We start from the raw sequence: 14443 nt of genomic DNA on the forward strand, positions 1-14443 counted from the left end.
TACAGGCCTTGATTCTTTCTGCCTCCATTGGGCTAGTCTGAGCAAGTCACATGATCAGACAGTGCTCCCAAAACACCCCTGAAGAGGAGCAGTTGTGTCTGCTGGGTGCATCTGATTAACAAATGTATAAAATAAAAAAAGTTATCTGAACTCTGTCAGTGAATAACAGACTGGACAAAGGCTGAATATTCAGCACTGGATGAAGAAAGAAATCTCAAGTTGCCATGTCTTTTCTTTTGTGATGAGTGTAACCCCAATATTACAATAATTAGTACCGTGTGTGCAATACAGCGGTGCCTGCATAGGGGATTGTGTGACGGAGGAGTTTTGTACCCCCCATAAAACATATTGTGTGAATGTACTTAAGTGTGTGCATCATTGTAATGGTGTCTATGTAGACTAGTCTATATGTTATATGCATGTTTTCTGTATTTGAAATCACTGTACGTATTGTAGTGTCATTGTGACTATAAGCTTGAGAAATGGTCTGAAAAAATTAAATGTTTCAGAAACTAGCCCTTGAAGACTGACATTCTGTACCATAACAGGACTAGATCCTGAAGCGTACATGAGGCTTGTCAGTAAATACAAAATTACAAGTTATAAATATATAACAACTGGAGTTATGTGAACATTAGCTGTAAGTGATGGTAACTTGATTTTTGTGATGTCCCAACTCCGTATGCGAAATGGGGAAAAGGACGTTGATGCCAATGTAAGAGCTGTGTTAGTATATTGCTACGATCGTATCCAATAGCTTCAAAAAGGTATACAACTGGTTTTCCTTTTCTGAGTCTCTAGTTCTCAGATTTCACTTTTAGTAACACAACCTGCCAGCCTTCTTTGTTACAGGAACAGTTGTTAGTGTGTTCATATTGAATTAATTTATTTGTTACAGGAACAGTTGTTAATGTGTTCATATTGAATTAATTTATTTGTTAACTGGGTAAGTGAACCGGTCCATAGACCCTTTTCAGCTGTGATCTGGGCCACAAGACTGAATGCAATATAGACAGACAGTTTAGAGCAACCGACTAACTGGCATATTTTTGGGAAGCCGGATGACAGTGGGGTACCTGGATAAAAATTACAGAGACATGGGAGGAATATGGGAATCCTGCACAGACAGTGGATAAAAAATAGGAACTGAAATCTAGACCTTATGACTAAGCAGCAAATATTTTACCCTGGTGCCAGAGTACTACCGGGCCATATGTAGGTTTGTTTACCAATGAAACATCATTCCATATAAGACTCCAGTACAAAAATATGCAGCAGTTTGCAAGCAGGCATGCAAGATTAACCCTATAACTGCAAGACAATCTGAAGAACCCATTGTAGCTGTAAACTTACGTAGACAGTAGAGACTTGACTATCCAAATGTCAATTATCCGAAATATCAGTTATCCAAACCAGCCTTCCAAAGTTTTTGGGTAGGAAAAATCATAAAAGTCTGAATATGTAAACATCATACATATTCGCTTGTGCATGTTTTTGAGCTTGTAACCAGCTCGTGTGTGCAAAATATTCTATATTGTCCAATGGAATCACTGAATGATTGAAAAGTGTATTCCTGCGTGAAGAAAACAAAAATTTAGAAGTTTTTTATCTGGTTCAATTATATGTTTGATAATCCAAACAGCTTGATTATCTAAACTACTGTAGGTCCCAATTAGTTTGGATAATTGACTCTCATAGGTTCATAGGTTCATAGGTAGGTACTAGGCTATCAGCACTGGGGCCTATACAAGCCCAGCCAAAAAGGTACCCTGGCTTTTGCCACCCAAGAAAATTATTTTCCTGTGCCACTGTCGAGCAGAGCCACAGAGGTGATCCCCGGGGTGAATTTCCGATTTCCCATCCAATCATCAAGATTTTTCTTGAAGAGTGCTAATGAGGAGCTTTGTTTGATATAGATAGGTAGTTTATTCCAGAGTATGGGAAGTCTCTGGGACAGGAATCTATTCCTCTGGCATGTTCTGTTTATTGTGACAAGGTTTAGGTCCCTAGAGCGTGTAGCTCAGAGGGATTGGGATTTCTTTAAGTGGAGCATGCCCAACAGCTCTGGGTTTGACATTCTAACTATATATTATGGTTATCAACCAGATAAGGGGGGAGGCCTAGTTTGTATGAGTAATGAGAATTATAAACATAGAATGGAGAAAGTATTAAATACTGACACATACAAACAAGTAAGTAGGAATGAATTAAACAGTCCATACCGTAGGATTAATGTATATTTGCATGATTTATATTTAGAAGCATCAATAGACATTAAAACCTTAAACTATTTAACAATGTTACATCCAAAAATTCCAAATTTTTTTGGAGTTCCAAAGATCCACAAAAATATACAAGATCCTCCTATGTGGGTTTTAGTTGACGCACGTCAAGTCAATAACTTATGCCAGTGCTAAACTTGTGGAATCTATTCTTAAGAAGTATGTAGAACAGGAACCCCAAATTAGTCGTGATTCTTGGACCTTCCTAGAAGAAGTGAACAAAGTAAAGTTTTCTAAAGAAAATCATTTTTTAACTATTGATGTTTGTGACTTATATAGTTCGATCTCACATGAAGAGGGAATAGAATTTGTTCTAGCTAGGATGCATAGTTGGAACGCACCAGAAAATGAGCTTAGGATAGTAGAAGAATTGTTGAGCATTATTCTATCCAACAATTTTATTCTTTTTGACAACACAATATACTTGCAAATGATAGGGGTGGCAATGGGCTCACCATGAGGTGCGAGTTTCGCTAACATGGTGATGGCCCATTGGGAACATGTCCACTTGTTGAATAATACCAACGTCATGAACTTAATTGTACATTATACACGTTTCCTGGATGACATTTTTATAATTCTTAAGGGAAACGAATGTGCAGCTGAATTTATCTTACAAGAATTGAATGCTAGTTCTAATTTTTTTGAAATTTACATCTAATTATAGTAGCAGCAACATAGCATATTTGGATGTTATGTTAAGAAAAGACACTACACTCAATGCTTACACTGCACTGATTTATCGTAAACCAGCATATTGTAACACTTTTTTGCATTATACAAGTGCTCATCCACAGTGTACAAAAAAATCAGTAGTAAAGGGGCAACTCGTAAGAGCTGCCAGAATGGTAACTACTGATGAGGACTTTTCAGCTGAAGTTAAAAACCTCAAACACATGATTATTAAGAGAGGGTACCCTGTGAAGTTCATTGATGAGTTGGTCCTAGAAGTATCACACAAACGTGAAGTAGGTTTTTATAAACCAATACTTAGTCCAAGTAGTCACAACTGTGAGAACATAGAAGGGGCAGCTCAAACAAATTCACTTATGGGTGACAACAACATAAATCCAGTTGTAAATAGTTTTCATAAATATAGGATGAATTTGATATTGACGTTCAGTGCAGATTCAACTAACATCAAGAAGGTTATTAAAAAGAAGTGGGTTTTGTTAAGAAGTGACTTTGAATTAATGAATAAACTAGGTAATAAACCAGTTATTACATATAGAAGGGGTAAGAATTTAAAAAAGCTTATAGAGATACCCTTAGCTACTTATACCAGAATACCAGGTATGTACCGATGTGAAAGTTGTAACTACTGCAGTTCTATAGCAGTGGTAACATTTTTTCACATCAATAACCAGAAGTTCACCTCTATTAGTCGTTATAACTGTAATAGTAGGATGGTAGTGTACCTGGCCCAGTGCATTCTCTGTTTAGTTTTCTATATTGGTAAAACAGATAGAAAACTTAAAGAAAGGATTTATGAGCATTTGTATGCCATTCGGAGAGGTAAAACAGAGAACGCACAGGCGAGACACATTCAACATTGCCCTAACCATAAATTTAAGTTTAGGGTTATTGATCAAATGAGTGAAAACATCCAAGGAGGACCGGCTTCATTATTTTTAGAATATCTTGAATTACTATGGCAACTACACTTGAATGCGAATCAATTTCCAGGAATTAATGAGATTTGCACTATCTAACCTTTTCTGAAATTGAAAAGTTTACTAAGTTAAAAAAATAACATATTTTACACACATAAATGTTTTTTATCTTTTAAACTTGTATTTATAAGAATTTTAGGATTAAGTAAAATAGAAAGCACAAGTTATATATTATTATAGATCTAACATTTAATATGTAACAGTTTATTATAGTAAGTGTAAGTAGCATTACATATGTATTTTTAAAAAAAAGCCTTATTTATGTATTGTTTAACACTAAGCTTTGTTTTGAGTTTAATTAGTTCTAGGATACATCAGGTTCTTTGGGAGTAATTACATATTTAGTTTACTAATTAATTGCAATGCACTGATGCAACAGTCATGTGACTAAGTGGAACAAGTATTTAATACTACCACTAACTATGTACCAGTATCTGAAGAAGTCCAGTCACAGTACTGGATGAAAAGCGCTTTTGAAAATTTTCTGGATTATTTCATTTATTTTATTTTATTTTATTAAACTAATTTTTTGAGTGTTTAGATATTGTTGATGAAGAAGAGGTGGGTGACGCCGCCGATCAATTAGACCCTTTAGAGTATCCCCCTCCCCGGCGTTCAAAAAGATTAATGAACCAGAGGGCCCCTCAATATTACTATCCACCTCAGAGGGGAGGGAGGGGAGGGGGACACCGTGGGATGATGAAACAGCAATATTTCCATTGACATCAGAGGTATTAACTCAGGACCAAGGGGTAGATGCACCTTTGGAAAATGATCACCCTGTGAGGGTTTTTGATGAAATTACTAGTGAAAACAATATATTTACTTATAGGAATTACAACATTTTTAACTTCACTGGTATTGAATTAACTGTTGATCATTTTAGTTTACTTTCCAGGGGTTTTAAATTCATGCCATATAAAAATGTGATATTACTAGGCTGTTACTGGATTTCAAAATGTTCGTCAGACAACTTAATTTGGAATTTATGTTTCAGGGACAAACAAAAACAGATACACAGGCCTGCTTAAAACGTAAAAGTTAATATAATCCACCTATACACCCTCAATTGAAGAATTTTGAGGTTATAGTGGAGAATGAATTAAGAAAGGTTGTAGGTAAATCTAAAAAATACAACCTAAATGAAAATGAGAGAAATATTTTAAGTGAACTACAGGAAAACGCGCAGATCAGGGTTATGAAACCTGATAAGGGAGGGGGTACGGTACTTATGGACCAGATAATTTATGAAGGGAAGATGAATAAAATTTTGGGAGACTACTTTACCTACATTAGGGTTTCTAAGAATGAGATCCATGTGGCATATAAGAAAATAGAGGTAGCCCTAAACGATATGTTGTTGGAAGGAATAATTAATATAGACACCTTCAGATTTTTACATGTTTCTCAACCTAGGATACCTACTATGTTTGGGATTCCCAAGGTCCATAAAAAACAGTTAAATCCCCCTCTTAGACCCATAGTGTCAGATGAGAGCTCAAAAACTATGCCATTAGCAAAATTCTTGGATGTAAAATTGAAAAAACTTTGGAATACGGAGAAAACTATCCTGAAGGCTTCGTGGAAATTCCTTCAGGGTATAGATATTAACATGATTTATGACATCATTTTCGTAACTGGATATTAAAGATCTATTCACCGTTATTCCTCAAGAAGAGAGGTTAGCTTGGCTTGAAGCCTATTTGGTGGATAAAACTAGAATTTCTAGTGATGACTTGCATGCTATTTTAAATCTGATGGATATGGTTTTGAAAAATAATTTCATTTACTACGGTGGAGAATATTTTCACCAGATAAGGGGGTAGCCATGGGTGCTAACTGTGCACCAACCTATGCTAACATCATTTTAGCCTGGTGGGAGAAACAATACATCTTTAATTCTAGATTCTGTGATTGTTGGGTTTTATACAGGCGCTTTTTGGATGATATTTGTATTTTTTGGAATGATTCCAAGGAAAAACTAGAAGAATTTTTGGCATATCTTAATACCACCACATCTTTTTTACATTTTAGTAGTAATGTCTCCTTTGATAAGGTTGACTTTTTGGATGTGAGTATTATTAAAATCACTGGTGGTATTAAGTCAAAAGTCTTCCAGAAGGAGACATTCTCCAATTCATATCTTAATTTTGAGATTGCCCACCCATTTTTCACAGAGAAAAAGTATTTTCAAAGGGCAACTGGTTAGGGCTAGTAGGCTTACCTCTCTAGATGATGACTTTGATGAAGAATGGCTTTTTCTACGTAAACTTTTTCTAGAAAGGGGTTACCCAGATGAATTACTGAATGATACCATTTTATACATTAAAAGTCAAAGGGCATCAAGATTTAGGCCCTTGTTAGGTAAAAGTATTGAGTCAAACTCTAACAATGTTAATATTAAGGAGGATAAGTTTCTTAGGGTATTCACCTTGGAATATAATAGTGATTCCCATCGGGTAATAGAGATGGTTAAAAATGAATGGGACAGGTTCACCTCTCTCACTGATTTAAAGGACATGCAACATAAGCCTTTAAATATTATTTTTAAAAAAGGAACTAATTTAAAGGAATTAATCGAAAAAAAAGAAAGCCTGTTCAAAAGGCCAGGAGGCAAGGTACCTACAAATGTGGGGCATGTGCACAGTGTATACACATAATAAATACTGATAAGGTGTGTATCAAAAGTAGGAATAAATATGATCATAGTACATGTCATAGCAATTGTAACTCCAGTGGGTTGGTATATCTGGTATCCTGTGAGGTATGTTGTGCCTTTTATATAGGGAAGACTGAAAGACGCCTGAAAAGGCAAATCTATGAACATTTGTATGATATAAGTACAAATAATGATAAGAATGCCTGTATAAACATACACAGGAATGTGCCAAAGCAACTTTTTTGTTTTTTGTACTGGAGGTTGTTCCCAAAGACACTAGGGGGGGTTTGTGGGAAACCCATCTTAAGTATAGGGAGCTATATTGGCAGGTATTTTTGGATGCAGGAAGGCACCCTGGTCTGAATGAAAGTATTTCACTTGCACCATTATTAAAACTAAGAGCAGCCAAATTATAAAAGTTTTTTCCTGTTATCAGCCACTAGAGGGTAGCATTGCACATGTTTTTATATATTTATTCTTTTAACTGTGTTATAAGGTGAATGTTTTACAATACATTTATATATATATATATATATATATATATATATATATTTTTTTTTTTTTTTTTTTTTACATACATTTATCATATATTATACATATACATATTTATTAATTTGCTATTTAATTTTAAACAGCTTTTTAAATGTGGTTTTTATATTATGTTTTTAAGTTGTATTTGTCCTTGCATAATTATTCCATTAATTGATGCAAATTATTGGTTAATTAGTTAATTATTCAATGTGAGGAGTTATATAAGCATGTGTATTTTTGTGGATTGTGTTATCTGATGAAGTCTGAGGATGCAAACGCATTGTGTGTTGTCAGCGTTAATACAACTTTGCGAATTACTACTTTGTGGTTGGCGACTGCTTTTTCTGAACTCTGTTTGGTTATATATAAATGTTCATACTTATATTTATAACTTTAAACATGCAATGCAGAAAAGAAAAGGAAATATAGTAAAAGCAAGTAAGCTAGGGTGACAACAAGAGATAAAGAAATAAATTTGAGAACAATGGCGATTATATGGAATGTTAGACCTTGGGTAACTCTGGATCTGGAATACTAAGTCGGGTTGATATGCAAGACCTAATATTCTCTGTAATCAAAGGTTTCTGTACTATATTTATTCCCAGCTCTATGGTGAAAAAGGTGACTAGTTTAATAAGCTATAAAAAAACTGGAAAGATATAGATAAATTCTTTAATTTATTCTGTTTATAATGGATCTGCTACCCATTTACTCAAAGTTTTGTTAAGAAAGAGAATGGATGGCTAATGCCTTACAAATGGAATGAACCAGAAAAAAAAAAAGAATGTGACAAAATTTTACAGTGGCAATGACTATCAAACCACGCTACTGTCGTAATATTCTGAGAGCTGCACTAATGGTCTGGTAAAGTCTAGTGTTCTACATTAATGTTGTAAGTTCTTATTCTAAGAAATCCCTTTGAGAGTTGACCATACCAGCTGAGGACAGGAGAGGTATCTGCTCATTCTGAATGATAATAATAGGGCTTTATTCGGTCACCTGGCAATGCATTTGTTTTACAGGACATTATAAGGCCTATGAATATGGAAGTGCAGGATATCAAGTTCCCTGAAAAAAGCAAAATTGTTCTCCACCACAGACCTGTAGTTCACACTCAATTAAAATAAAATATGGGACTGGAATTTGGGTGTGAAATGTAATGTCATTTTAAGGAGTACTTCACCGTTAGCAAAGCATTCATAGTATCAAAGTCTATAAAACAATACATATGCATCCTATAATATTTTGATTTATGTCTCACGTTACGTTTTGTGCCATTTAGATATTTAACAGGAAAAGTAAGAGGGTTTGTCAATTTATTTAACATTTGTTAACCGGGAAAGTCTGACTTGGAATAAAGCCAATTTTCAGTGGAGGCCCAGTGAGAAATGCTGTAGATACATGTCTTTGTCATGTGGGAGGAAACCCACAAGAACACAGAGAGGACATGCAGACTCCACACAGAAGGCACCTCAGCCAAGAATCGAACCAGAAAACCTCTTGCTGTGATTCAACAACACTAACGCTGCACCACTGTTCTGTCCAATGAGTTTGACTGAAGGCTTTTGAGCCAGCAGTCATTGCAGATTCAGTTGCAAAACTGCTAGTAAGCATACATTTCATGATTGAAATTCAGTAAACATTTGTCTGCCGAATAGTGTAAATTACTAAAAGCCATTGTAAGGGGTTAATAGCCCTTACCTAGAGATGCAGGGGTAATGGAGTCAATTATGTTAAGTAGGGGATACAGCCCCTCACATGGGAGTCATGAGGAACTTCACCCTCTGCAGGAAAACATTTTTGTTTTACTTTTAATAAAAGCATTCTTGCTTTCAGCAAGGTCATATTTACCTCACACAGTTGCGATCAGATTTATTTCAGCAACATGGGGACAGCAAAGTCAGGCTTAAAGATATAATTTTTACCTTTTTTCTACCTAAATTAAAATAAGACCTTTAATTTTCAATAATCTGATATTTGCACTGAATTATATTTCCATGCTGTCTCAATCTCATTGTCTCTTGCTTTTGCAAAACTAGGAGAGCTGGATGATTACTTTTACATTAAATAATGATCAGACTTGAGCTCTGTAATCCTTTATAAATGAATTTCTATGCCAATGATTTCTGGGAAATGAATAACTAAAATTGCTTGCCTTCTGTTTCAGAAACTGTCAGACTAAGGATTATAACGAGAGAAAATCCTTTCTGCAAAGACATGTTAAAACAAAGAAAATGAAGATAAATTGTTCGGATAGCCACAGCACAGTATTTATGTGTGTCTTTCTAATGTAGCTGGTTTTGAAAGTATAACCCAAGCATTGCATTAATCAACCTACAGTGAGTTTCATAATTTCTGTGTCTGCAGCTGGAAAACCTTGTGTATTTCAACCGGCTGAAGAATTCCAAGATAGTGATAAGTGATTTCCATTTGGCCAAGTTGGAGAATGGCTTAATAAAGGAGCCATGTGGAACACCAGAATACCTGGGTAAGGAACTAGTGACCTCCCTAAACTGCATGTTTTTTTTCCTATTATTGAAGCATCAGCATATAGTGGTCACCAACAATGAAAGCTAAGGACTTGGGAGTCTTTGTCCAAGCAGGTCATAATGTTGTCTAAGAGACCACTATATGACTGGTCTGTATACTGTATAAAGCCTGTATGTATACATTTTCTGCTTTTCTAACTGCTCTGGGTAGGTCATATGTGTTTCTTGATGGTTCTGGTGATCTGGTAGGACATAATGTGTTTTTTTAACAAAGATTAATACACTGAAAAACAGACGTGTTTATATTATGTGCAGTGAACACATCCTGTTAACTTATTACAGCCTATTGATGTCTCCAGGTGCTTCTGTAATTACACTCTACTGATACCTGTAAGTGCCTACTATAGCCTGTTCATATCTGCATTAATAATTTCAAAACCACTCTACGTACAAGCTGTTGGAAATGTTCATTGTGAAGTTTACATGATGGGCAACAGAAATGCATTGTTATTTGACCCCTGTCTTGTGCTGCTTAAGAAATATTACTTGTTGTTAATATTGTATGTATTTATATATTTATATAGTCATAGTGTTCAGATTTTCCAAATACCTCAACAACCCAGTAACATCGACATAACACCCTGCATTTCATTCCAGATTTAACTTTTTTATCTAAAAAGGCTGTAGAAATGTAGTGCAGTGCATATAAGGTTATATTCCAGGCTGGATCTAACTGATACTGTTCAGACTTTTGCTGTAAACAGAGTCTTTTTAATGATCTACAACAGTGATTCTCAAATTCTGAGACCAGACACCTTGGGGAAGCCTAGGCCTGCTTCAAGGAAGGCTCAAGCACGTCTGAAAATGTTGTGCACTTAAAACATTAAGTAATGGCAGTTAATTGGGTGGTGTAGTGGTACAGCGGTTAGTGTTGTTGCCTCACAGCAAGAGGTTCTCCAGTTTGATTCTCAGCTGGCACAGCTTCTGTGCAGAGTATGCATGTCCTCCCTATGTTTGTGTGGGTTTCCTACAGGTGATGTGGTTTCCTCCCACATTCCAAAGACAGGTGCCTGGAACATTTCTCCATAGGCCACCACTGAAAATGGGCTCTGTCCCATTTGGACTTTCCCAGTAAACAAATGTTAAATAAAAAAAAAAAAAAACTTGGTATTTAATTTATTCTGGACCAGGTTAAATACAGGAGAATAATACATAATGAACAGGTGTGTTCATTGCAAGTCTGTAGTAAACCTTTATCCAAACCCACCCCAGGTCACTAAGAGTGATACGCTACGCCAGAGGATGATTATTGCAAGTTTGCATATGTGTTTTCCTTTTCGGGGTTGGTCTGTTTTTGTACGCTGTAGCATATTTATTTTCCTATAGAGAAGTCTGAAGTTGTTTTTTGATCAGTAGGGAAGGCTTGTAGACTTGTCTGGATTAGGAGGGGAGGCTCATTGTATCAGAATCCAGGATCTGTGTTCTGGAAAGTTAAATACGGATACATTTAGATACATTTAAAGATCATCCAGCTAATGAGTAATTCTGCTGTCAGTACCACTGACTGACATCCAGTCTCAGCATAGTGATGTTATAGTTTGGGAACCTTAATTACAAGTCAGCAAATTGTATTTTGGGCTCTCTGGAGTCTTCTTTTAGTTATTTACTTGTACTTGACAAAATGACATGCTGTTCACACTCCAATGTGGGAGTTGGAATCCCTTTGGCTACTGTAGACCTGATGTTCATAGGTTCATAGGTTGGTACTAGGCTATCGGCCCTAGGGCCTATACAAGCCTAGCCATAACAATTCCCTGGCTATTTCTTCCCGCACTATTTACTTTCCTGGACCCCTGTCTAGCAGAGCGACTGACGTGATCCCCGGGGGTGAATTTCCTTTCTCCCATCCAATCATCAAGTTTCCTTTTGAAGAGGGCCAAAGAGGCGCACTGCTTGACATGTATGGGCAGTCTATTCCAGAGTCCGGGGAGTCTCTAGGTCAGGAACCTATCCCTCCAGCATGTTTTGTTTATTGTGATGACAAGGTTTAGATCCCTGGAGCATGTGGCTCTGAGGGATTGGGATTTCTTTAAGTGTAGCATGTCCAACAGCTCTGGGTTTGACATGGCCTTGTATGTTAAGCAGAGATTGCCTCGGAGTAGACGATATGCGACAGAGTATAGCTGGAGTTATTTAAGGCAGTCAGCATAGGGCATCTGCTTTAGGCCTGTGATTCTTTTAATGAGGTATTTCTGTGGCCTTTCCAGTTGTTGCAAATGTCTTGAGAGGTACATACTAAATGGGGCATTGTATTCTATAATGGGTCTAATGAGGGATTAGTACAGTGGGACAATGACCTCCTTTTTTCTTGATGAAAAGCCCTTAGTGATGAGGTGTGCCACATAGAAGGATTTCCTGACTGTTGTAGCGATGTGGTTATTGAAGGTGAGACCACTGTCCTCCTGTGTTCCTAAGTCTCTTATCACACTTTCGGTGTCTAGTGTACTGCCACCTATGTGGTAATTCACGGGTACATGTTTTTTTTCCCAAAGGGGATAACTGTACATTTCTTGGCATTGAGCTTGAGCCCATGGCTCTGGCACCAAGCATCTGTTTCTGTAAGGCCCTTTTGTAGAGTATCCACATCATTTGGGGATTCAAAAATGGCTCCCAGTTTGCAGTCATCTGCGAACTTTGTTAGCCAGAGTCCCTTAGTGTTGTCCTGTACTTCAGAGAAGTAGATGCCAAACAAGGGAATTCCCAGGACTGAACCCTGAGGTACTCCATTTGTCACTTGTCTGGAGATGGATTTGGAGTCAGCTACTTCTACAGTGTGAGTTCTGTCAGTAAGCCAGTTGGCAACCCATCGAGTGACGTAGGGATTAATGCCCAGCTTAGTAAGTTTATCTATGATTCCAGAGTGGGGGATGGTGTCAAAGGCCTTGGCGAGGTCCAGACAGGCTGTGTGGACTGCCTTACCCTCGTCCACTGCTCTGGAGACTGATTCAAAGAAGTCAGTCAGGTTCAGAAGACAAGATCGGCCCTTCACGAACCCAAACTGGGTGGGGTCCAGTGTTTTAAGATTGCCAATGTCTTTGTTTATAAGTTCCATGATAATATGTTCTATGGCCTGTCAGATCAGGCTCGTCAAACTGATGGGGCAGTAGTTCCTGGGATCCAAGGTGGATCCCCCCTTGTGGAGTGGGACAACTGTAGCTGTGCGCCACTCAGTGGGCATGAAGCCTGATAATATATGAGAAATTCTATAACAGCTCACCAGTGCAATATTACTCTAGGGTCTTACCCTGTAATATGGCATGAGTAAGTCAGTCATGTCTCAAGCCGCATACCCAGTTACCTCTGTGTTTGTACCAGATGCAGCTTCAAACTAGCTAGACAAACAATGCCCAAATTGTTATATGTGATAGGTAGTCTTTTGTATGTCCCAGATAAGACTGTTTTGGTTTCTATAGGTTGACTTTGATTCCATCAGCCCATTGCAAATCTGTGATAGACTACTAAATAGCTTATATAGTGGGAGAGGTGGGTCGGCATAATGGTTAAGGTCTTAGGGTTTGATTCTGACTGCTAATTATTGGCTAGGCTGGTAATAATCTGCAGACTGATGATAGCCTAGTATGAGCCTATGCGTAACATATTTTACTTTCTTGTTTGAGACAGAAACGATCCTGTCATCTGCTTAGTTTTATTCAGAATAATGTGAAGAATAGTCGACCTAGAATTCATCCTCAGGACATGGTCTAGAATTCATCCTCGGGACATGGTCTAGAATTCATCCTCAGGACATGGTCTAGAATTCATCCTCGGGACATGGTCTAGAATTCATCCTCAGGACATGGTCTGGAATTCATCCTCAGGACATGGTCTTGAATTCATCCCTGGGGAAATGGCCATCACTGGCAGAGGGCATGACAGACATTAACCAGCAGGAAGTTTGAAGCATTTGTTCTTCAGCTAGTTGGAGGACCATTTTATTCCACGTCTCCCGCCATTATGGCGATAGCGCCATCAATGGCTTCAACAGAACTAAAAGCCTTTGAGAAGACTAAGAAAAGTTGTCTCTTCTCTGCCCATGGTCATTTAGAACTCAGCTGTGAGGGACAGTAGAGCTGTGCAAGTGCTATGCCCTGTCCCAAATCTTTGTCATTGAATATTATGTAGTCAAAAGAATTCAGTGTGGGTTTTTATCTGATAAAGCATGGCTTTCTCCTCCACTTTAGCTAACAGTGAAAGGACTAAAATAGGCTTCCATGACTTAACACGGTCTTTAGGTTTATTTCTCTGTAGGGATAAATATGAGACATCTTGTAGATTTCTGAGCTAAGGTCAGTATTTAAATATATAAAAAAGTAATAAAGATGTCACAGGCATCAAAAAACATGGGCCATAAACATCTGCCCCTGCCTTGCCAAAGTTTGAAATCCTGTATAACCATTTACTGATATATAAATTACAGTAAAAACATAAAATTAGTAGAGAAGCCCAATAATCTCATCAGTTCCCTGTCAAGCAAAGGTTCTGAGTTAACCAAGCTTGTGCTAAAATCAGTCATAAAGAAATATGCAAAAGGAGCTGCAATGCATTCAGGTGTCAGTTATGGATAATATACTTATGGATCTCATCAAATTTAGTACAAATGTTTGTTATTGTTTCTTTTCTCCCATCGGAGTTATTAATTTCCCTCCCGAATCCACAAGTATTACCATTAGGTGATGCCTGCCTGATTCATAAAACCTGCTTTGGCCCTATATAGCAACTGTTTTCATATGTTTCTTAAGCACATGTATC

General features: G+C 37.2%; 1 protein-coding gene across 1 annotated transcript in view; it reads left to right on the forward strand.

Annotated features, from left to right (window-relative positions):
- Positions 1-14443, forward strand: part of CAMKV (CaM kinase like vesicle associated) — a 1209710-nt gene that overhangs the window by 971800 nt on the left and 223467 nt on the right. The window contains exon 6 of the mRNA XM_044078939.1: positions 9513-9633. Within this exon, the coding sequence (XP_043934874.1) occupies positions 9513-9633 (121 nt within the window). The remainder of the gene's footprint in view (positions 1-9512; positions 9634-14443) is intronic.

This window comes from Protopterus annectens, chromosome 7.part1, assembly GCF_019279795.1.
Source record: "Protopterus annectens isolate FY-2018-M chromosome 7.part1, PAN1.0, whole genome shotgun sequence".
NCBI classification, from domain to species: Eukaryota; Metazoa; Chordata; order Ceratodontiformes; family Protopteridae; genus Protopterus; species Protopterus annectens.